The sequence below is a fragment of the Equus caballus genome, chromosome X, assembly GCF_041296265.1.
Source record: "Equus caballus isolate H_3958 breed thoroughbred chromosome X, TB-T2T, whole genome shotgun sequence".
NCBI classification, from domain to species: Eukaryota; Metazoa; Chordata; class Mammalia; order Perissodactyla; family Equidae; genus Equus; species Equus caballus.
This window is the reverse complement of record NC_091715.1, coordinates 99608869-99630837: the sequence shown is the minus strand read 5'-3', so window position 1 is coordinate 99630837 and position 21969 is coordinate 99608869. Positions and strand designations below refer to the sequence as shown.

Genomic DNA, 21969 nt, shown 5'->3' with positions numbered 1-21969 from the left:
CTGCAGGGAACTCATTTGTTGGGATTTGACTCCAGGCCCAGATCCCACCTATGAATGGTATCGATGAGGGAGTGGCTCAGAACAGGATAGGCAAAAGTCTTTGTCTTCAGGGAGTTTAAAGTGAAAAGAGAAGGCCCAGAGGATATATGACTCATCTTGCGTTAGATGTCTTTTAAGGATTCAAATGGTCCAAACTGAGCATTCTATAGAAGGAAGCCATTCTTCCATTCTAGCTACTGATACTCCAGGCCTTGCCTATCACCTTCCACTAATTAGTGTTCTGCTTCTGGCCTGTCATCACTTGCTGCACATCTCTCTCCTTCCTCTCCTCTTCCTTTGTGTACGCCCACCACCTCTTACAAGTCAGCTCTTGCTGTAGTGGCTTTGAAAGCTCAAACTTATCCCCCACCCTTATATGGTTCAGAGGGGTTCTGAATGCTGATAAGGATGCCAAGAGCTTTTAGACCCATTCTCTGTTCCTACTGAGTTAGGGGTTAGAGGTAGGAGTGAGGAGTCAAATCTTGGGTCTCCTTTTCCTGCAGAACTTTGGTTCTGCAAGAAGAAGAAACTGACCCTGAACACTACCTAGCATTCAAAGGGCAGCCTAGAGGTATCACCTCAGATGACCAGACCTTGGGAGATCAGTATGCTGTTAAATGGGGAAGGGGTTCCCAGGGCCTCAGCAGTCTCAGACTATCATGTTTCCAGCATCTCTAGTCCTAAGAAGAGTAAAGGGCCAGAGTCTAGAGATTGCCTGAAAGAGGAAAGAGTGTTGGATGGAAACAGGGTAAATTCTCAGTTAGTTTCTCCCAGCAGGGCAAAAGGAACAGGGAAATAAGAGACCAGAGGATTTAGTGACCTAAAGTGCCAGAGAGTCCTAGGGCTGAAAATGGAGAAGCTAGTGGGTGAGGGGGATCAGATGGCAGGAAATTTACAGGTCTATACCAGCCTTGGGGGAATCCAAAAAAATTGTAACAGTAGGGGCTCAGCCTTCAAGGAGCTTATGGTAATTTACTTCTGGAATAAAAATTAATATACTTGAAATAATTTGTAATTTGGTACTAAGCTGTGGTATTAACAAAAAAAAGTGCCATAGGATCTCTGGGAAGGGATAGATCATGTGGGCTGGCATCCTCTGTGAGCTGAATGGCTGACTGAGGCACTGGGTGTCCCAAAGGACTTTATGCCCCCAGCTACAGTGGCTACAGCTTTTAGAGATGAGTGTGCCTGAGTCTTGCATCGTTTCCTGGAGGAAGTATGGGGGAGGAAGCTTTGTCATCATTGCCATTTGTCAATCACTATCATCATCAGGAAGAACAACAATAAACATTAATTGAGCATCCCTCCCAGAGTCTACACTTCTGTTGAGCAGGTGGGGCAAAAAGAAAGAGCTGAAAGACTAATTCAAGAGAGCATGTGCCAGTAGCACAAAGACTGGGAAAAGTGAGGGTTAGGGAGGTGAGAGAAGGTTTCTTAGAGGAGGTAGTGCTTGAGCTGACCCTTGAGGGAAGGTTAGGGTTTGGACTAAGGGGGAAAAGAGTGAAGGGGGCTTTAAATAGCCTCAACAAGGCACAGAGGTGGGAGTGAGCAAGGTAACTATGATTTACTGAGAAAACCTGCTGGACTGGAGCAAAGGATGTGTACCGTGGGCAATGAAGTTGGAGAGGCAAGTAGTGTGGTGATAGAGAGAGCCTTGAGTGGCAGACAGAAGGAGTTGTTTTGGAACAAAATAGGAAGGCCTTGTAGATTTGTGTATTTGGGGAGTGAGGAGGGTACAGGGAAGGAGGAGGAAAGGCTGAAAGAAAAACATTGGGATTCTGCATTCTTCCTAGCTTCAGTCTCCCATGCTAGGGTGACCACCTCATCCCACCTCAGCAAAGTGAGATGAGTTTTTCACCCTACATGAGATCTATCTTGAGAACAGGTTCTTAGAAGCCCGCAAGAAGTTCTGCACCACATATTGTTGGTGGAGAACCTTGTGCCAGTTGGAAAGTCCCAACCAGTCGACACTCTGTGTGACGTGTTCTCAGATAGTCTTGAACTGCCTTGTGAAACAGAAAGGGGGAAGGATCAGCCTGCTAACCCAGCTGCTAGCACAGGTGCAGACCAAGATGGGGTGTCTGCTTCAAGGTAACACCCTTTAGAAGTTGATCTCTCCCTGAATTAGCCCTGGAGAAAAGAGGCAGCAATTGCAGGAGTCTTAAAAACCAACACAACGACAAGACTGAGTCTTTCTTGAGGGCATCATTTTGGTGGCCGCCACTTAGCCACTCCGCACATAGATTCTTTTTACTGACTTCCCGCAGCAAAAGATTGGCACAGGCTCTGCTACATTTATGTTACCAGGAGGCAGATGTTTTCTCGTTTTCTCTGGGGTTTAGAATTATGCAAATGAAACCATGAAAACAAAAGCTCAGTGAGGTGGGGGAGGATTGCTCTTCAGAATCCAGGCAGTTTTCAGAGCTCTTTGAGACACCCCTCTCAGTTTTCACTAACAGCTCGCTTGGCTCCTCTCCGGTCTCTTTAGGATTTGGCACTTCTTCAGAACCTTCCAGCCAAAGACCTGAAAGTTCATTCTAAAGTTCCTATCCTGGCCTCATTTTGCAAGTAGAGAAATCAAGGCATAGAATGAGCTTTGAGTGTCTGTGGGCTGACCTTGAGTCTTGACACCCCCCCCCCCCCTTTTCTGTCTTCCCTCTGCTGCATACAGTTTGGCCTGGTTAGGAAACTCTCTGACCCAATTGCCTCCCAGGTCTCTGCACCGCCCCCCGCCCCGTCCTATTGTCTTACCGTGATATTATCTGGAGGGCAATAGGACCTAGGGAGGTTCAACCCGGAGGCCGAGAGAGACACACCTGCGTAACCGCGTGGGTTGAGCGAGTGTGGGAGCAAGCTAAGTTAGGGAGGGCGGGGTAGAAGTGGGCGTTTCTGCTGCTCTTGGGGAAGAGGAAAGCTGTGGCTCCCCCCCGTTCCAGGGATTGTGGTGAGAAGTGCTTCTGAGGATTGGCCCAAGCCGCTTTTTGTCGCGCCTCTCCACGCCGAGCATCCTTCGCTGCCCGCCCTGCAACTCGCAGGCTGGTTTTGTTTGGCCTCAGCTGTCTCTCCCATTTCGTCCGCCCCGCCGTCGGTGCCTTAGTTCCCGAAGCAGCAGACCTCTGACAGCTGGAACTGCGGGCCAGGCAGGACCCCGGCAGCAGAGGGCGCCCAAAAGTTTGGGGACATCTGCCCGGCTGGCTTGGCGCCCCGCACGTCGTGCATCTCGATAGGAAAGTTTCTCCGTGGAAAAGAAGCCCCTCCACCTTTCTCTTGATCCTGGAGCGCGCGCGCACGCGCTCTGCTCCTCTCCCCCGAGACTGAGCTCGGGGACAGGGTTGTGGCATTTCCTCTGCCCCTGGCCCGGCTGCCTTGGGGGCAGAGCTTGGGGAATCCGAAGAGCCATCCTGAGAACCCTCGACGCAGCGCGGATCCTGAGAGCGCCGGCGAGCGGGCGAGCTAAGAGCCACAGCCTAGCAATACCTAGGGTAGCTAGGCACTAAACTGAATCCGCGAAAGGACGCTCAGGCTGCGCCCCCTCTTCTTCTCTGGCTCAGTTCTCGGCTGGTTTGAGAGGGCACTGCTGCTGAGTGTTGGTGCCAGGACAGCGTGGCTACCCCCCTACCTTGGGGTCTGCAAAAGAAGCCGCCACGGGAACAGCTGTTCCCATGGCCCTTCACGAGCCTGGAATTGGACTCTGGACTAGGCGCTAAGATGATTGCTTTTGTCTTGTCCAAGTTTCACATCACGTATATTGACGAATCCTGGACCAATCGAGAGTCAAGTTCAAAGTGGTACTGCTGAGCTCTCCATCCCAGACTCCAAGTCTAATTTGAGACTAGAAGAGAGGAGTCCCCTGCTCTAACTAGTAGATTCTGGAATCGGACTTGACTGCTCTCTTCGCTAATACTTGGACTGCAGTGGCTACAGAGTTTAATTGGGGGGTAGGGGTGGGGGATGCTCTGAAGACCAGACCACGACGCTCAGAACCTCGACAATGGACCGCGTTTATGAAATTCCTGAGGAGCCAAGCCTGGATCCCATTTCATCTCTGGAGGAAAATGTCATCCGTGGGGCCAACCCCCGATTTACCTTTCCATTTGGCATCCTCTTCTCCACCTTTTTGTACTGTGGGGAGGCTGCGTCTGCTTTGTACATGGTTAGAATCTATCGAAAGAATAGTGAAACCTACTGGATGGCATACACCTTTTCCTTTTTTATGTTTTCATCCATTATGGTCCAGTTGACCCTCATTTTTGTCCACAGAGATCTGGCCAAAGACAAGCCGCTATCACTGTTTATGCATCTAATCCTCTTGGGACCCGTTATCAGGTGAGCAACTTTTTAATCTCTTCCTTCCCCGCCCCCCAGATTTGTGCAGAGAAAGATGAAGCTAATATGTACAAGACTGGTACTGTGCCTCTAATCTACTCAATTCTCCCATTCCTTCCCACTCTTGGCTTCCCTGTTTACCATCCAAAAAAATCTTATCTGAAATCTTAAATGCCACCACAATGAACATGTGGCATGTACCTGTGTTCCAAAACTAGGTATGGTATCATTGGTAAGACCTCATTAGACAATGTTTACTATCTGGAATTGGGTTTTGAAAATTGGTATGGGACCAACTGATGTGGTCACTGTGCACACAGGCGGGAGCTTCAGCGTGTGTTATTTGGACTTTGCCTTTTAGATGCTCTGTAAATTGGAGGAAAGTTCCTTCCCCACTTCATCCCATCTCACATTCAGTTTCTTTACCCTGAGCTGCTTGGACTGGTGCTGCCACCATTTTCAAATTTTCCAGAGTTATTTGTCATCTAGAAAATATGTTAAGCCATCTGTGGTCATCTGGTACCCCAACCCATTGTACTTCATTATTGTCTTTCAGTTCATCCACCTCCTGTTTATCTCTTTGTATCTTTCTGCAATAAAGGCACACAGTTAGAAGGGGGCAAAGAAAGACAGTCCACCTCTCCATCTGGATGCTGTAGCACAATGTAATAGTACCAAGTCTTTCCATTCAGATTGCCTTTAAGGGGCAAGGGTGTGCCTTATCCTAGGGAGACAGGTATTTGTGTCACCATCTCATTTGAATGCTATGACATTTTCAAGATAGGGAGATGTTGCAAAATTTATGAGTTCAGGAGGAAGGAATGGACCAAGTTTGTCTTTATTGCAAGAGAGGCAGAAACCTGCAGTCAGCTGAGGAATGTGGGTCAGAGTGTTGATATTGTAATTGTAATGGGGAGATAGTTCATTCTTAGAGAAGTAAACACAGTCTGAAACTAAGGATGAAACTTCTCCCTTAGAATTTTTTTATCAATATATGTGTAAATGGGGAGGAATCGATTAGGCTCCATCAGAGAAAATATGGGCTATCAACAGAAACAGTGGCCTGGAATTCAGAAGTCCTGGAATCTAGTCCTCCCTCTGTCATTGACTAGTTGCATGACCTTCGTGAAATCTCTGAAGATGCCTTGGACCTCAGTTCCTTCATCTGTAAAATAAATGAGTTGGGCTAGATCACGGGTCTCAAATTCAGACGCTTACAGGGCCAGGCAGGTGTCATAAATGAGTGAAGCAGGCCAAGTATGAAAGAAACAGTAGCTTCATCTGTGATGATAAATGAAAATGGAGTCTCAGTGTTAGAGAAATGACGGAGAGTCGTGAGTGCAGTGGCAGTCCGGAGGCCACACGATCTGCCTGCAGGAGGCAGCTGCCCTGCAGCTCCAGCCCATTGGCTCCCTGTTGGATGTCAGACCCAGTATTGCCAGATCCCCCAACTTTTCAGGAGTGTCTTCCAAGACAGGATTTCATGTGAAATATCATGATTTTAAATTTTGGCGACTAATTTAAAACACAGTATGGGCCAAACAAACCACAGCTGTTGGTCAGATGTGACTCAACTGGCCTATATGCAACCTTGGGACTAGGTTAATCTAAAGATCCTTTCCAGTTCTAAATCTTTGAAGTTAAGCTGTAAAGGGAAGACCTCATCTTGCACTTGGAACCAGGAAATTTAGAGATGTCACTAAGGAACAAGGAAACCATTCTTCTTTCCCTTTTCAAATGCAGTATATTGAGTTAACAGATCGAGCACTCTCAAGAAGCAAATATCAGCAAAAACCGCCCCAGTCCCCAGTTTTGACTTCCCTTATTTGCTTTGTGGCCTCCCAAGCCATCCTTGATTTGGACCCTCCATATGGAGTGTTGAGTACCGTATTTCATTTTTGTCATTTAGCTTCCATTAGAAATGATTTGGCGGGGGCGGCCCCGTGGTCGAGTGGTTGAGTTTGCGCGCTCCGCTTCAGTGGCCCAGGGTTTTTCTGGTTCGGACCCTGGGCACGGACATGGCACCGCTCATCAGGCCACGCTGGGGCGGCGTCCCACATAGCACAACCAGAGGCACTCACAACTAGAATATACAACTGTATACTGGGGAGCTTTGGGGAGAAGAAGAAAAAAAAATGATTGGAAAGCGTTTATAATCTCTGTCAGCTAACCCCATAGCAGGGAAAAAATAGTTAAAAGCTCATAAACTATGTCCTTGATAGGCTTATTTTCAAGGCAAATTACATTTTAGCTAGGTAGGAACTTGATGAGTGCTGCTAAGCACGTGAAAGTATTTGGAGGGCCTGGCTCTCTTTTATGAAATGCAAAGATACTTCTGGAAATAAAAATGTACTCTAATTTACTGAAGTTTATAAGCATAGCAAACACCCTTACTTAAACCAGTAAGTAACCGTAAGAATAGAAGCATAAAGAATGCTTCATGCCATTGCTTCCCCCAGTATTTTATTCGCAGTATCATTGATGGGCTTGGACTGAAATCTAAAATCTTTTGTTGGAAATGCGTTTATGCATTTTCCCTGAACAGGAAGAGAATGTCACTTTTTTCTTCTCGGTTCTCTTTTTCCATCTTTTTCTGTCCTGGGTTTTAGAGTTTGTCCCTAGAAAGTGAATGTTTCCAACTACATGCTTCAGGCTGGCACGCAGGCAACGATCTCAGAGGGATCGTATGGAGGTTGGCAACCGGACTTGTTCTAAACCTTCCTTTTAGGAGCCAAAGGCCTAGAGAGCAAATAAATCTCTGAGCTTGTCTTTGGTCTATTTTTCTGTTACGTTGCGGTTATTATTATCCCCTCCTCCCGTCATTTCTCACCCTATATTCTTTTCTTCCTTCCCACTCTTTTCATTTACTCAGCAAATATCTATCAAATTCCCACTATGTGCTAAGAGCTTTGGGCAGGATAAATACAACCCCTGCCCCTGTCTATCAGGAAAAATGTCTTAATTTTCATCACGTGTGTTGTTACTTGTCATAAGAAATAGTCCACAATTTCCATTCAAGATGAATGGGGGAAGTAGTAACTCAGATGTTCCAAAACAAGATGTTCTACAAGATGTTGTTTCTCTTCTGTTCAACACATCAGAACTACTAACGACTTCTTATTGATATGGAGGAGATGGGAGGGGTACAGCAGGAAATGTGGTCTTAACACTATTTCAAGGGTGATAGGCTCTCATAAGGATGTTTTACTCTTTGTAAAGAAAGAATCAAGTTTAAAAGGCTGTTGTTCCTAAACAGATCAAGAGGCCCCAAAAGAAACCTTTCGAGAGATCTTTTGCAGTTCCCTAGGTATATAGCATATTTGGTTGTGAGTTGTCAAGTCTTTTAAGTACTTTTGTTGCTAAATGGCTTTCCTGTGTATGAGAAGTTTTTTCCAGATCTCCTCCAAGACTTTTTGGCTGAGACAGTCATAGTTGTCACTCTCTCTTGAAAAAACAGAGCTCAAAAGCCCCAATTATGGAGCGGAATGCCTTGAATAGGGAATGCTTTACCTCAGAAACTGGAGGTGTTATGAAAACCAGGGCCTTCTGGAACCTTCATCTTTCTCAACACATTATTTACTTAATATCTTTGTGTTCAAGGCACTTGTCTACTACAGGCTCATTCTTAAGGAGACAAAGCAATTCCTTAAGTACCCAAAGAAATACTTCCCAAATGGTGTTCTTAGGTCAGTCAATGACCAACCAAACAAAAAAGGATTTGGGCTCAAGTAACTTGTAGAAGGCACAACCAACTCTTTGACTCATGTGAAATGAGTAGGATGGGAGAGAAATGGCAAAACATAACACAGCCTCCCCGAGCTATTTTTCCCCCTCACTACAAGCTCCCCTCCCAAGACAGCTTTAGTTAAGTTCCCATGATGCTTTACTTCTGCAGATGTTTGGAGGCCATGATTAAGTACCTCACACTGTGGAAGAAAGAGGGGCAGGAGGAGCCCTATGTCAGCCTCACCAGAAAGAAGATGCTAATAAATGGCGAGGAGGTGCTGATAGAATGGGAGGTGGGCCACTCCATCCGGACCCTGGCTATGCACCGCAATGCCTACAAACGTATGTCACAGATCCAAGCCTTTCTGGGCTCAGTGCCCCAGCTGACCTATCAGCTCTATGTGACCCTGATCTCTGCAGAGGTTCCCCTGGGTAGAGGTGAGTTGGGTCAGGAGACGGGAGGGCTCCACTTAAATCAATGGTCTTAGAAATCGGAACTTGAGCTGTCCAATACACTGGCCACTAGCTTCAGGTGGCTATTAAATTAAAATAAAATAAAAAGTTTACTTCCTCAGGCATACTACCCATGTTTCAAGTGTTCGATAGCCTCATATGGCCGGTGGTTACTGTGTTGGACACCACAGGTATTACGGAACGTTTTCATCATTGCAGAAAGTTCTGTTGGACAGTATGGGTAGATAATCAAAAAACTTAGAGAGCCAGACATCTCACGCCTGCCAGATTTCGTAAACTGGGGTAAGCTATATAGACTAAAATTGCCACAGATAAACCCTCTCTGGGTCCAGAAGCAGCTAGTAAAACCAGCAACCAGTAGGACATTTTCCCTAGTCCAGAGAGTTTAAATTGTACTGAGGTTGTTTCTTTGTTTGTTTTGGTTTGGGGATGGCTGTCTTTAAATAAGAGGCTCACAAATATTACTGATCATGAGAAAATATATTACTGGGTGAAAGCCTCTTTTTAAAATTACATTTCTTCCTTGGACCTGCAGCAATCTGATTGTAGGGAGGCCAGGAATCTGTATTTTTTGAAAGTACCCCAGTTGATTCTGATCAGCCACATTTGGGAACCACTGATTTAATCACTCCTCCCAACTCCAGTGGGGAGAAAGAAAAGGGGTGTGGAATGAGTACTGATGAGACTCAGGCCTGGTCCCAGTTCCGACCTTCTCTATGATCTTTGGAGGAAGTTACCAAAGAGGTGCCTGTCTTAATTTCCCCCCAAATTAAGAAGGATCTTGTAAAAGAGGGACCCTGAGGTGAGTAAGACCTCTAGCAGAGGATGAAATGTCTCCTCAAAGTCGAGATGAGCTAGTGTTCATGAGTTTTAACAGCCTGAGATTAACTTCATCTGCTTGGGCTGGAGCTGGTACAGCTGTGGGTCCAGCTTTGGACCATTTCCTTATTATTAGGTGCTGACTCTGCTTGGCAAAGGCCCATCTCTCACATAATTGTAAAGAGGAAATTTGCCCTCTTTTCTCTTTTTCTCCATTAAGAATTGTTCATGAAGTTGGTTTTGAAACTTTTCACATACCTAGAATTGACAGTAGTGAAAGGAGAAAAATCTCTGGAAATGAGGATGCTTTTCCCCTTGAGAATTTTGAGGATCATCAAATCACATAATTAAAATATGTATACATTATAAAGGTAATACATGCACAAACCGATTGCCCTACAGCTAATTGTATATGCACAGAAAATTTCTAGAAAGATATGCAAGAAAAATGAGGAGTCAGCTGACTTTTGCTTTTTGCTTTATACCCTTCTATGTGGTTTGAAATTTTTACCATGATTGGGGGCCGGCCTGGTGGTGCAGTGGTTAAGTGTGCACGTTCCGCTTTGGTGGCTCGGGGTTCGCTGGTTTGGATTCCGGATGCGGACAAGGCATGGCTTGGCAAGCCATGCTGTGGTAGGCATCCCACATATAAAGTAAAGGAAGATGGGCATGGATGTTCACTCAGCATCAGTCTTCCTCGGCAAAAAGAAGAGGATTGGCGGCAGATGTTAGCTCAGGGCTAATCTTCCTCAAAAAAAAAAAAAAAGAAAGAAATTTTTACCATGATCATGTATTAGTATTTTTGGTCCTTATTTTTTAGTTATAAAAATCAGATATGGCTATGGTAAAGATTCAAAACCATACAGAATATATATAAAATAGGAGATGTAATCTCACTCCCCAAAGGTAATCTCTATTGACCATTCAGTATCTATCCTTCCAGACTTCTTTTTACTATGCAAATATAAACATACGTACAACATATATGTATGTATATTTTTGTCAAAAAAGAACTGTATTAAACTTTCTGTTCAGCAACATGCCTTTTCCAAAAGTATGCCAATATATCTTTCTTCAACGGTTATTTATATATACATATAGTAATAATCATGCTATATAGTATATATTTCCCTCCTATGAATTGGACCTTCTTTCTTATTTCCCTAGTCTTCTATTGGTAGGATTTCAGTTTGTTTCTAATTTTTCCATGCAGAAAAGTTTTTTTCTAATTGCAAAGTATGCTCTAGTGAACATCTTTATCCGTATCTGTGGGCTGGAATGAGACTCCGTAGGATAAAACTCTTAGCAACAGAATTGCTGGGTGAAAGCATCTGCATGTTTAGAATTTTATCTGCACTCCAAGTAACCCTCCCAAACGTTGTATGACTTTATATTCCCATCAACGGTGTATGAATATGCCTATTTCTTCATATCGTAAACTAAATATTTTTTAGTTGTATAATTATAAAATGACTGATTGTTTTAATAATTTGCTCCCTTGAATTATGAATGAAGCTGAGCATCTTTTCATGTTTGGTCATTCTGTGTGTTCTTTATATTGCTTATTTATATATTTTACCCACTTTTTCTAGTGACGTCTTTTTCTCATTAATTTGTAGGAGCTATTTACTTATTTTGACTATTAATCTTTTCCCTGCTGTGGATGAGTGTAAATGTATACATTTGTATAATGTTGTGTGTGTGTGTACATACTCACATATTTTAGATGTGTATGTACATGTCATACCTGTAACACAGGTCCAACACACATGTGCAACACAGTATATGAATATATAAAATATACTTGTGGTATCTTCTGGCATTCTAAAGTATTAAACTTTTGTGTATTCAAATTCTTTATTGCTTTTAGATCTTGTACCTTTCTTGCAAAGGCCTTTCACAACTCATATCTGGTAGAGTGGTTTAGCCTGATCTTCCAGATGGGTTAATTTCCACAATCAATTTGTCAATTCTCCCACCAAAAAATAAAACAAAGCAAAACAATAACAACAACAAAGGAAAAAACATTGCATTGAGACTCTGATTGGGATTGCATTAAATTATTTAGGTTATTTTGGAGGGAATTTATATTTTTACAGGATCAATCAATTTCATATTAGAAGATAATAAACCTTTCCACTTGATTAAATATTTTTAAACCACTTTCTTGAAGTATGATTGCTATACAAAAAGCTATACCTATTTAATGTATACAGCTTGATGTGTTTGGAGATAAGTATATATCCATGGAACATCACCACGATCTATGGCATAAATGTGCAAGAGCTCTAGCAAGAAAACTATACAACTTTACTGAAGTGTACTTCATTAAATATTTTTTAATATACTCACTAAAGTTGTATAGTTTTCTTGCTAGAGGTCTTGCACGTTTTCGTAAGGCTTATTTCTTAGTTCTATCAGTTTTAAAATCACCTGATTTCCTAAGTGTCAAGGTAGTGCCTAAATAAAGTAAATACATCTACTATGCTTCTGGAAATAGGGAATGATGATGATGATGATGATAGGAGCTAGCAGATAGCATTTGCCATGTTCCAGGCGTTTCTCTAAGCCCTTTATGTGTAATTATTTCATTGAATTTCACAACAACCCTATGAGATAATTATTATTATTATCCGCATTTTACAAATGAGGAAACAGAGGCACTGAGAGGTTAAGCAAGTTCCCCAAGGTTCCATAAGTAATAGATGGCAAAGATTGAGTTGGAGTCCAGGATGTCTGCCTTCGGAGACGTGTTTCTAACAATATCACTATACAAAGGATGTAAGGGAAGTTTTCTCAAAGACCTTGTTTTCAATTCTTCAGTAATTTTTCCTATTAAAAACTTTCTGACAACACTGTCTCTTTTAAGATTTTGTCAATAACTTTTTGATTTAGTTTTCTTCATTTCACCCACTCTCTTGTCTTCTCCTTACTACCCTTTTTCTAGTCCCTTTTTCTCTTGGAGGCCATCTGGATCAGCATAGATGAGCATATTCACTAGCAGCATTATGATCTCTTATGACATGAGTCTATTTGTAGGGAGACAGATGGAAGGTGTTTTTACATTTATTGGAAGCATCAGGCTTTCTTCCTTTTATTACACTACCATCAATAAATGAGTTCTAATTTAAGGGAAAGCATCACGACACTTGGCTAGATGTACGTATGTTCTGACATTGCCAACTCCACAAGGAGCATCAGCTCGTGAGGCTTGAGATTGAGAGTGGTTTATAAAGCTAAGAGTTTATCAAATCATTATGTTGTACACCTTAAACTAATACAATATTATATGTCAATTGTATCTCAATAAAACTAGAAAAAAATAAAAATAAAGCTAAGAGTAGCCACTTTAACAGAGTCTCCCTAACAAACACATAGATAAGGAGAACAGATTAGTGGGTACCAGAGAGGAAGGGGGTGAGGGGAGGGCAAAATACATCAAAGAGCACACATGTTTGGTGACAGGTAAAAACTAGACTTGATGGTGAACACAATGCAGACTATACAGAAACTGATGTATAATAATGTACACTTGGAATTTACACAATGTGACATGTACATATGTACATATTGAGGCCAATATGCCCTCAATAAAATAATTTTTTAAAAAACTCTTAAAAAAGAAGTCTCCCATTCCAGTCTCTGAGATTCCAACACTCTACTTAGAGCGGAAAAAGATCTCAAAAAACAAAGCCGTGCTTCCTTTTGGGTTTCCATGGGAGGGTCTTTGCTTTTCTTGCACATTGCTTTGACATCTCCACGGCTCTAGTTCCCTGGATTCAGCATTTTTATGGGAACAGAAAGCTCCAGCTTTCCTTTTGGATGAGTACCTCTCGGGCCTCCCACTTTCCTTGAGAGCACTAGATTTTTCTTAGTGATCGGTATCCTTCGATACAAAGGAAGAAAACGAAAAGGCCACTCTGATCTATAGTTGAGACCTAGTATAGCAGATTAGGGAGCATCCTGACCCTTCAAGGCCTCTGCTCTAACATAGAATGTTATGGAGATCATGGGCTAGGAAACAGAGCTTTTAAGCTTTTAAATCACTCTGCTGAAATTTGAGGATTCCTAAGGTATACCAAAGCATTGGGGTGCTGAACTGACATTGCTGGTATTAATACAAGCAACTCTAGAGTATCTCACTGAATTGGGAAATTGAGGCACACAGATATTCAGTGACTTGCACAAGCTCCCGTGCAGCTGAACCAAGGGCTTCTAATCATAGGTATTTTATGCTGCCTTTCTAAACCCAGGATTCTCCAGTAAGGCCACAAACACTTATTGAGCACATACTATATTCCAGGCAGTGTGCTGTGCTCTGGGGACACAGCAGTGAACAAAATAGACATGAGCCCTTCTGCTCCCATGGAATTCCCAGTGCACATCTTGACACATTCTAGAAGCACACACAAACAAGATTAGTTCCTTGAGGAAGATATACATCAAAGAAGGGACTTATATTACCAGAGGCGTTCTCTGAGACTGGAGTTTTTCAGATTGAGTTCTTTCTGCCTCCATTGTTGACTTAGAAGCTTGTTTCATCAGGTAGATGCCGCCCTCTCCCTTTATGTTAGTGACCTCTCAATGCTAGTTCTGAGACCCACTCTTTTAAAAAAAAAAACTCATTTTGTACATTTATCTGATTATTAAAGTATTACAGTGTATGTTCATCATGGGAAATTTGGAAAATTAGAGAAATGTGGAAAAAAGATTGAAAAAACTGGTATAATCCCTATCATAAAAATATATATTTTAGTTTATTTCTCTCTGTGCATGCTTTTTGTTTACATAGCTGTGATCACACATGAGTTTGCTCTTAACTGGGGCCCTCAAATCTCTCCTATAATCTCTCTGGACCTCTGGGTCAGAGTCCAAGTTTCACCACCAACATTGACTGATTGCTTATTTTTTCTGTTTTTTTTTCCTTACAGCTGTGCTAATGGTCTTTTCCCTGATATCTGTCACCTATGGGGCTACCCTCTGCAATATGTTGGCTATCCAGATCAAGTACGATGAATACAAGATTCGCCTTGGGCCGCTAGAAGTCCTCTGCATCACCATCTGGCGGACATTGGAGATCACTTCCCGCCTCATGATTCTGGTGCTCTTCTCAGCCACCTTGAAACTGAAGGCTGTGCCCTTCTTATTGCTCAACTTCCTGATCATCCTCTTTGAGCCTTGGGTTAAGTTCTGGAGGAGCGGTGGCCAGATGCCCAATAATATTGAGAAGAATTTCAGCAGGGTCGGCACCCTAGTGGTGCTGATTTCCATTACTGTCCTCTATGCTGGCATCAACTTCTCTTGCTGGTCAGCCTTACAGTTGAAGTTGGCAGACAGGGACCTTGTTGACAAAGGTCAGAACTGGGGACATATGGGCCTGCACTATAGTGTGAGATTGGTAGAGAATGTGATCATGGTCTTGGTTTTTAAGTTCTTTGGAGTGAAAGTGTTACTGAATTACTGTCATTCCTTGATTGCCTTGCAGCTCATTATTGCTTATCTAATTTCCATTGGCTTCATGCTCCTCTTCTTCCAGTACTTGCATCCATTGCGCTCGCTCTTCACCCACAATGTAGTGGACTACCTCCACTGTGTCTGCTGCCACCGGCATCCTCGGGGCAGGGTTGAGGACTTGGAGCCATCCGTGGATGCTGAAACAAGGCAAAGCATTGTCTGATTCTGTCTCCTGGGTATTTTGGGATCGGTTGGGGGTTGCCAAGTACAACTGCAAAATTGAAGGAGAGGACAAGGCTCATGGGTGAATACCCACCAGGTATTCTGGTAAAGCCTGTCAGAAGAAAGAGCAGCCCCCAAATAAGTTTTATTTCCTTAAGATTGACTACTATGTTTGGACACCAGGTATAGCCACTATATACCTGGAAGGGTCAGGTTCATACTCCTCCCACCCAGGGCAGCTATCTGGCTGCCCTGTGGGATAACTTACCTCCATGTACCTAAGACTCCTCTGACCTTCTAGCTCTGCTTATTTGCTTGAGGCGTTACTGAGCTTTCCCGGGGCTAAGCTGAAGGCGCGGAATCCCACCAGAATATATCCTGACTGATCAGAGGATGTGACCACTAACTGGCTATGGGACCTTGCCAGGAACAGTCTGATTAATGTGGAACCTGTAACTATAAGCATGGCTGAGGTCTTTTAATTCCAATGGGAAACTCTGGTTAAGAAGAAAACTCCCACTATTAAAAGAGCTGCTCCCCAAACGAGTTAGCTCTCCATTAGGGTATTACTAGTGATCATTCATCAGGGGCCTCTCTTTTCACTCTGAGGAGGGGCTGCAGAGTGGGATTCCTTCAGGGCCTAAGCCAGAATGACTCTCCTTCTCAGGGACCTGCATGGGCCTCCAGCTTGTTGAGTGGAGTGCTTGAGTAAACTCTCTCACTTTGTGTCTCATTATCAGGGATTCCCTCCAACCCAGCTTTTCTATTCTCTTGGCATTTTACTACTTGATGTGGACCTCAGAGAAGCTGAACTGTAGTCAGAAATGTTTCTAATGTGTAGAAGAAGTGAAGATTGCTCTGTGTCTGCTCCTGTCCTGAGTATTTTGTTGTTTTGGTTTTTTAGGGGAGAGAGAAGCTGGGACATCAACTTCATGCTGTTTGGGGTTGGGACGGTGGCTAATACTCCAAGGCAGAGTGAAAGCAGAGGAAGGAAACCAGATGTCATTAAAGCATTGTCTGTACTGGTTTCTGCCCATAGGATTTTATTTTCTAATAAGGAGCGTATGTTTATAAACCTTCTGCTCATTCCCACACCCCCAGCGGATGAATGCAGTTCTCCCTTTCTCAAGTATCTCCATATTTACGTCTCATATAAGTTGGGCATTTTGATGGGGATGTCGGCTGGATACTTCTGAGGTAACCAAGGAATTGAAGATACTATGGCCATTGCCTATTGGGACCAAGTATCCCAGCATTTACCTACTGCTTGCTCCTCAGAAACCAGGAAAGTGAGAAGAACTCCTGGTAGCATGTGCCAGTTGTGACCGCCACAATGCTGCAAGGAAGTGTGAACAATCTGCCCTAAGGCTTCTCATCCTCATCCAGTTTTACTCTTGGGGTCCTGCTAAGAATTTATCCTTAGCCATTTCCCTTCCTCTTATCCAGTGTCAGGATGTTATGTTGGGGGAGCTCCCTCTTCTAAGTAGCAGGGATATTAGCTAGGATTGTCCTATTTCCTGGCAGGTCAAGTGTGGCTTTCCCATCCTCAGCCACTGTTTGGGGCTAAAAAGATTGGATATTTAATTTGTGGGAGAGTGAATTGACTTGCTTTGGAACGGTGGAGATTTCCTTTTTTAACCCAACTCCCTCATTCCATCTTTCATGTTGAAGAAGAGACTTAGGTTGTTGTCATGAAAAGCTCACACTGCCGTCTTCTGACTGTGTATTTCAGAATTTGAAAGAAATGATCTATCAGACCTCCAGAAGAACACACCACCTCTTTGGAATTCAAGCAGGAGTTTCTCCCCAGTGGTTAATATGCCCTCCATTAAGAGCAAGAGCAGTGTAGAACTATAATTTGGTCCATAAAAGCCATGTGAATCAGCTACTTAAGGGGTGGGTGCTTTGGGAACATAGAGACACACACTGAGAGAGGCAAGCCAATTAGAGCTGGAGTGGAGATATGCAGGGCAGAAAAGTGTGCCTTGGTCCTGGACCAGGCATATTTTTGCCCACTTATCCTCCCCAGCCTCGGTGACTTAGTATCCCAGGAACGCAGGAAGTTTAGGGCGAGGGTGTGGAGCAGCTTCTGACCGGAAAAACCTGCTGCCCTTGCCCAAGGAGAAGAGACGCTAGTGACACATTATGCAAATGAACCCTCAGAACCTCCTATAGGTGGTGGCCTTTCTGTTCCACAGCAAGCTTCTAGATACAAAGGAGAAGGAATTGTGGAATATGGTGGTAGGGCAGAGAAAGTGCCCCCTTCCATCTGCGAACACTTCTTTAACTGACTACTTTCTTTTTACTCTTTGAAATCTTAAAGCAACATAGGGTATTTGTATAGGGGCATGTCTTACTGAGTGGGAGAGGAGGCAGAGATGGGGCCAGCAAGTGGGTTTGGAGAAAGGAAGGCAGAAACATGAAGTTTGGAGGAAAGAGGCCATTGTAACAACAGATATTGTTAAGGAAATGTATTAAATAAACTATTAGCTGTCAATTTTATTTGCTCCATAAGTGCTTTGAAGACTATGGACATAGAACATACATACAGTGAGACACTGTAGGAGAATTGAACAATAGCTAATATTTATGAACACTCACTACATGTCTGGCATGGTGCTTTATATGCATTATTTCATTCAGTCTTCAAAACAACTCTCATAAGGGTAGGTACTTTTATTCCCAATTCTACAGATGAAGATTCTAAGGCATAGAAAAGTGAAGTGAGCTGCCCAAGGTCACAGCTAGTGTCAGAGCCAGGATTCAGTCTCAGGCGCTCTAGCTCCAGAGCTTACACTCTTAATCGTGACACAAACCTCTAAGTCCTCTTAGGTCCTCTGTGAAATTATTTTAATGTTACTAGTTTCTGGAATATTTTTTGGGCTATGGCTGAGTTCATATCAAGCATTCCTTCCCACAAACACTCCTTATCAGGGGACACCACTCAGTTCACTCAGAGAAGGGTGAAGTCCTAAAAAGCCTGAGATGAAAACTGAGTGTGTGCTCACATGTACTTGTAGGTTGGTATTGAGAGGGTGGGAGGGTTGGGAAGTTTGTGTGTGGGGAGGATGGTAGAGGAACCCATTTCCTTTCTAGTTTCAGGATTTCGTCTCCTGAATGTTCTTAAACATATACCTTCCAGACCCTGGTTGTGGGAATAAAACTGAAGGGAGCAATGCCCACTCAGGTTTGCGTGAATTCCCTCCTCAGACACAACCATCAGAGCGGGGCAGGGGCGTGCCAAAGCTCGTTCCCTTATACTTCCTCTTGCCAGCACTGCTCTTACTCCCTCTGAGAAGCTGACTCCTAGTTCTAGAGCAGACCAGGGGATGTGGATGGTCAGCAATAATGCCCCTCTCCCAGCTGTCACAGTCCTGAGAGCCTAGGTTGACCTAGGCTCTCTTTCAGCTAGCCCCCTCAATACCTGTCCCTCACAGGATCATGGTTCTTAGCATTACAGAGTTGGTTGCTACTTCCAAGAGTGAGGGTGGGGTGGGAGGCTGTAGGATAGGGTACTCACCAGGACATTCCATCTAAACCCATGGGGCTCTGTCTCTGAGGAGTCCTCAGGTCACTTGAATAAGATCAGTTGACTCTGGACCCTCCAGAATATTTATCTACCCAAGAATGGGGATCCTCATACTCTGAAGCTTTTGTTATTGGGCTTTATTCCTATCTTCAGGAGACATATATGCCCATAATCGTATCATGCCTTTCCTCCCGAAGGACTGGCACCATCAGTCACATGCTTTAGACCTTAGAGCCTGTGGAGTACACAGGGAAAGTATGTGTTATGAGCCTGGGCAACAATGCATATACCATGTGAAACAGAAGTAGCAAGGCCTACCTGTGGGGGATGTGAGAACTAAGTGTGAAAAGAACACATTTCCACATGTGGAAATAATAACTACCATCTGAATAGCACTTTATAATATTCAAGGCACATTTGCACGCCTTAGCTGTGTTACCGATGTATCATTGTTAGGACAAGCCCTCTGAGTTGTACATGTGGATTTGCATTGTTCTAACCTTCAATTCATCAAACAATTATTAAACTCTTGTTTTGTACCAGGAAAACCTATGTGGATATCTTAAAGCTATGGAGATGTTGAAAGACTCAAAAGCGAATCCCAAATATGGAGTATAAGTGACATTGGAGATAAACAGCGCTCTCATACATTACTGCTATGAGAGTAATGTATTGGCACAAATTTTTAGAAGGCAGTTTGTCAGTACTTGTCAGAATTAAATGAGCATACTTTTTGTCTCAGAATTTTAACCTCTAGGAATTTTTCCTAGACACAATTGTGCAAAGAGATATGTATAGGAATGTTCATTGCAGCACTGTTTATAACAGCGAAAAACTGGTAACAACTTAAGTTTCCATCTAGAGGGAAACAATTAAATTCTGGCAATTCCATAATTAGAATACTGTGCAACCATTCAGAAGAGTGGGGTAGATGTGTGCAGCATTGCTGAGTGGAAAAAGGAAGCTGTAGAACAAAATGTGTAGGATGAGGTTATGAAGAATTACTCAGAATTTGAAAGCAAGGGTGTGATCCGAAGAATTAGGCCCCTCTCCCCAAAAGATCTCCACATCCCAGTCCTCGGAACTGTGAATATGTGAGGTGACGTGGCAAGGGGGAAGCAAGGGGAGAATCGACGTTGCTAATCAGTTGACCTTGAAATGGGGAATTCTCCTTGATCATCTGGGTGTGCTCGATGTAATCATAAAGGTCCGTATAAGAGAGAGGGTGATGTGAAGATGAAGGCAGGGATATTTGAAGATGTTACACTGTTGGCTTCAAAGAGGGAGGAAGCGGCCACAGACTGAGAAATGCAGCTCTAGAAGCTATAAAAAGCAGGGAGGTAGGCTCTCCCCCAGAGGCTCCGGAGGGAGCAGGGCCCTGCTGACACCTTGATCTCTGCCCGGTGAAACTGGTGTTGGACTTCTGACCTCCAGAACTGTAAGAAGAGGTATTCTTTTTTTCGTTTTTTTTTTTTTTTAAACCACCTAGTTTGTGGTAATTTGTTATAGCAGCACTAGGAAACTAATACAAAAGGGAAAGATGATTACTTGAGGCTTTAATGTCACGTTAAGAGCAGTGTCATCTGATTCTTCTGGTCTAACGAATTATAATTTAACACAATTGATTGGGGTCCAGTCATTTTGCAATTCTGTAAAACTGCTAAGATGCAATGGTAATTATTTTCTGTCCACCTAAAGAAGACACCACGATTTCAGTTATTGCCCTGTAGGACATTAATCAGCTTTGATTCTAACTTAGCAATCTTATTTAGCATTTCTTTGTTTTTTTAGTTTTTTTGCTGAGGAAGATTCACCCTGAGCTAACATCTGTTGCCAATCTTCCTCTTTTTACCTGAGAAAGATTCACCCTGAGCTAACATCTGTGCCAATCTTCCTCTATTTTGTATGTGGGTTGCTGCCACAGCATGACCGCCAATGAGTGGTGTAGGTCCCCGCTCAGAAACTGGGCCCAGTCCTCCAAAGCAGAGTGCACAGAAATTAACCACTAGGCCATGGGGCCGGCCCCCAGCATTCTTTTGTTTTTTAACTGACTATATATAAAATGCCAGTTCTCATATCCTCTTTTGAGTTAACTGCCATACTCCTGGCTTCCTCCTTCATGATTTAAAATTAAACTTTGACACATGCTCACTCTCTATTTGTGTAAAACTTTTTTTTTTTTTTAACATTTTGAGAATCATACTTTAACAATGATCCCCTTTTATTTTTTTTGAGGAAGATTAGCCCTGAGCTAACATCCACCACAAATTCGGCTCTCTTTGCTGAGGAAGACTGGCCCTGAGCTAACATCCGTGCCCATCTTCCTCTACTGTCTATCTGGGATGCCTGCCACAGCATGGCTTGATAAGTGGTGCGTACGTCTACGCCCAGGATCTGAACCAGCGAACCCCAGGCCGCCAAAGCAGAATGTGAAGCTTCACCACAATGCCACTGGGCGCCCCCAACAATGATCCCATTTTTGTAAAAACAAAACAAAAACGACACTATGATAGTACGGGGAACTGGAGAAAAATACTCTGAACTCTTCATAGCCGTTCTCTGGTTGAGGAGCGGGGGAGGTTATTGTGGATTTCTTCTGTGTTAAGTAGTTTGCAATATTTGAAGTTTGTATAACTTAACATGATTATTTGTAATCAGAAAAATATATTACTTTAAAAAGTAAATATATGTAAAAAAATATTCACACATAGTGTCTTCCCTCAACAAGTTTAAGATCTGGTTGGAAAGAGAGACATGTACCGCATGCAACTAACTAGAAATACAAGGCAAATTTTGCCAGGTGCCCATGACGAAAGTTTATTAGATACCAAGGTCCATGTTGGATCAGTTCCATAATGTCATTTCATCATCACAACAATCCTCTGAGGTAGATCTTATCTGTCTCCGTTTTTCAGATGAAGAAGCTGAAGCTGAGAGTGACTTGCCCAAGGTCACACACCTACTAAGGGAAAGGGCCAAATTTAAATCCTGGTTTTTCTGATTCCAAAGCTCATATTCTTTCAGTTCTGCCACACTGCCACCCATCAATGTCATGTCCCATGATCTGGACTGGGCAGGAGGGAAGGCAGTGAGTATCTTATGCTCTTTAAATGGGGCAGGTGCTTTCACACATAACACAGAGGGGACAGTCAGAGGGCCCCTATCTCTAATATTTACCCAAACTAGCCTATGGTGTAGCCTGCTCTGTATGGTTCCCTGCCCTCCTTGTGCTCAGATTCTTGGCTTTGGGCTCCAGTCCCTCCTTGCTTTCCTGACCTCTTTGGTCCTGCTTCTCTGACTTACCAACCTCTGCCTGCCTCACTTGACTCTCCAATTTGCTCCTTCCCATTGGATTGGCTCACTTGCCAATGAGACATTCC

At 43.4% G+C, this 21969-nt stretch overlaps 2 protein-coding genes across 2 annotated transcripts in view; both read left to right on the top strand.

Moving 5' to 3' along the window:
• TRMT2B (tRNA methyltransferase 2 homolog B) overlaps positions 1–14451 on the top strand; it is a 136135-nt gene extending 121684 nt beyond the window's left edge. The window contains exon 16 of the transcript XR_011434929.1: positions 14316–14451. The gene's annotated coding sequence lies outside the window, so the exon portion shown is untranslated. The remainder of the gene's footprint in view (positions 1–14315) is intronic.
• XKRX (XK related X-linked) lies at positions 2915–16082 on the top strand. Its single transcript, XM_005614337.4, has 3 exons — positions 2915–4365; positions 8261–8529; positions 14316–16082. Exons 1-3 carry the CDS (start codon positions 4031–4033, stop codon positions 15059–15061), a joined length of 1350 nt encoding a protein of 449 aa, XP_005614394.1. The 5' UTR covers positions 2915–4030; the 3' UTR covers positions 15062–16082.
• The last annotated feature ends 5887 nt before the right edge of the window (positions 16083–21969 follow it).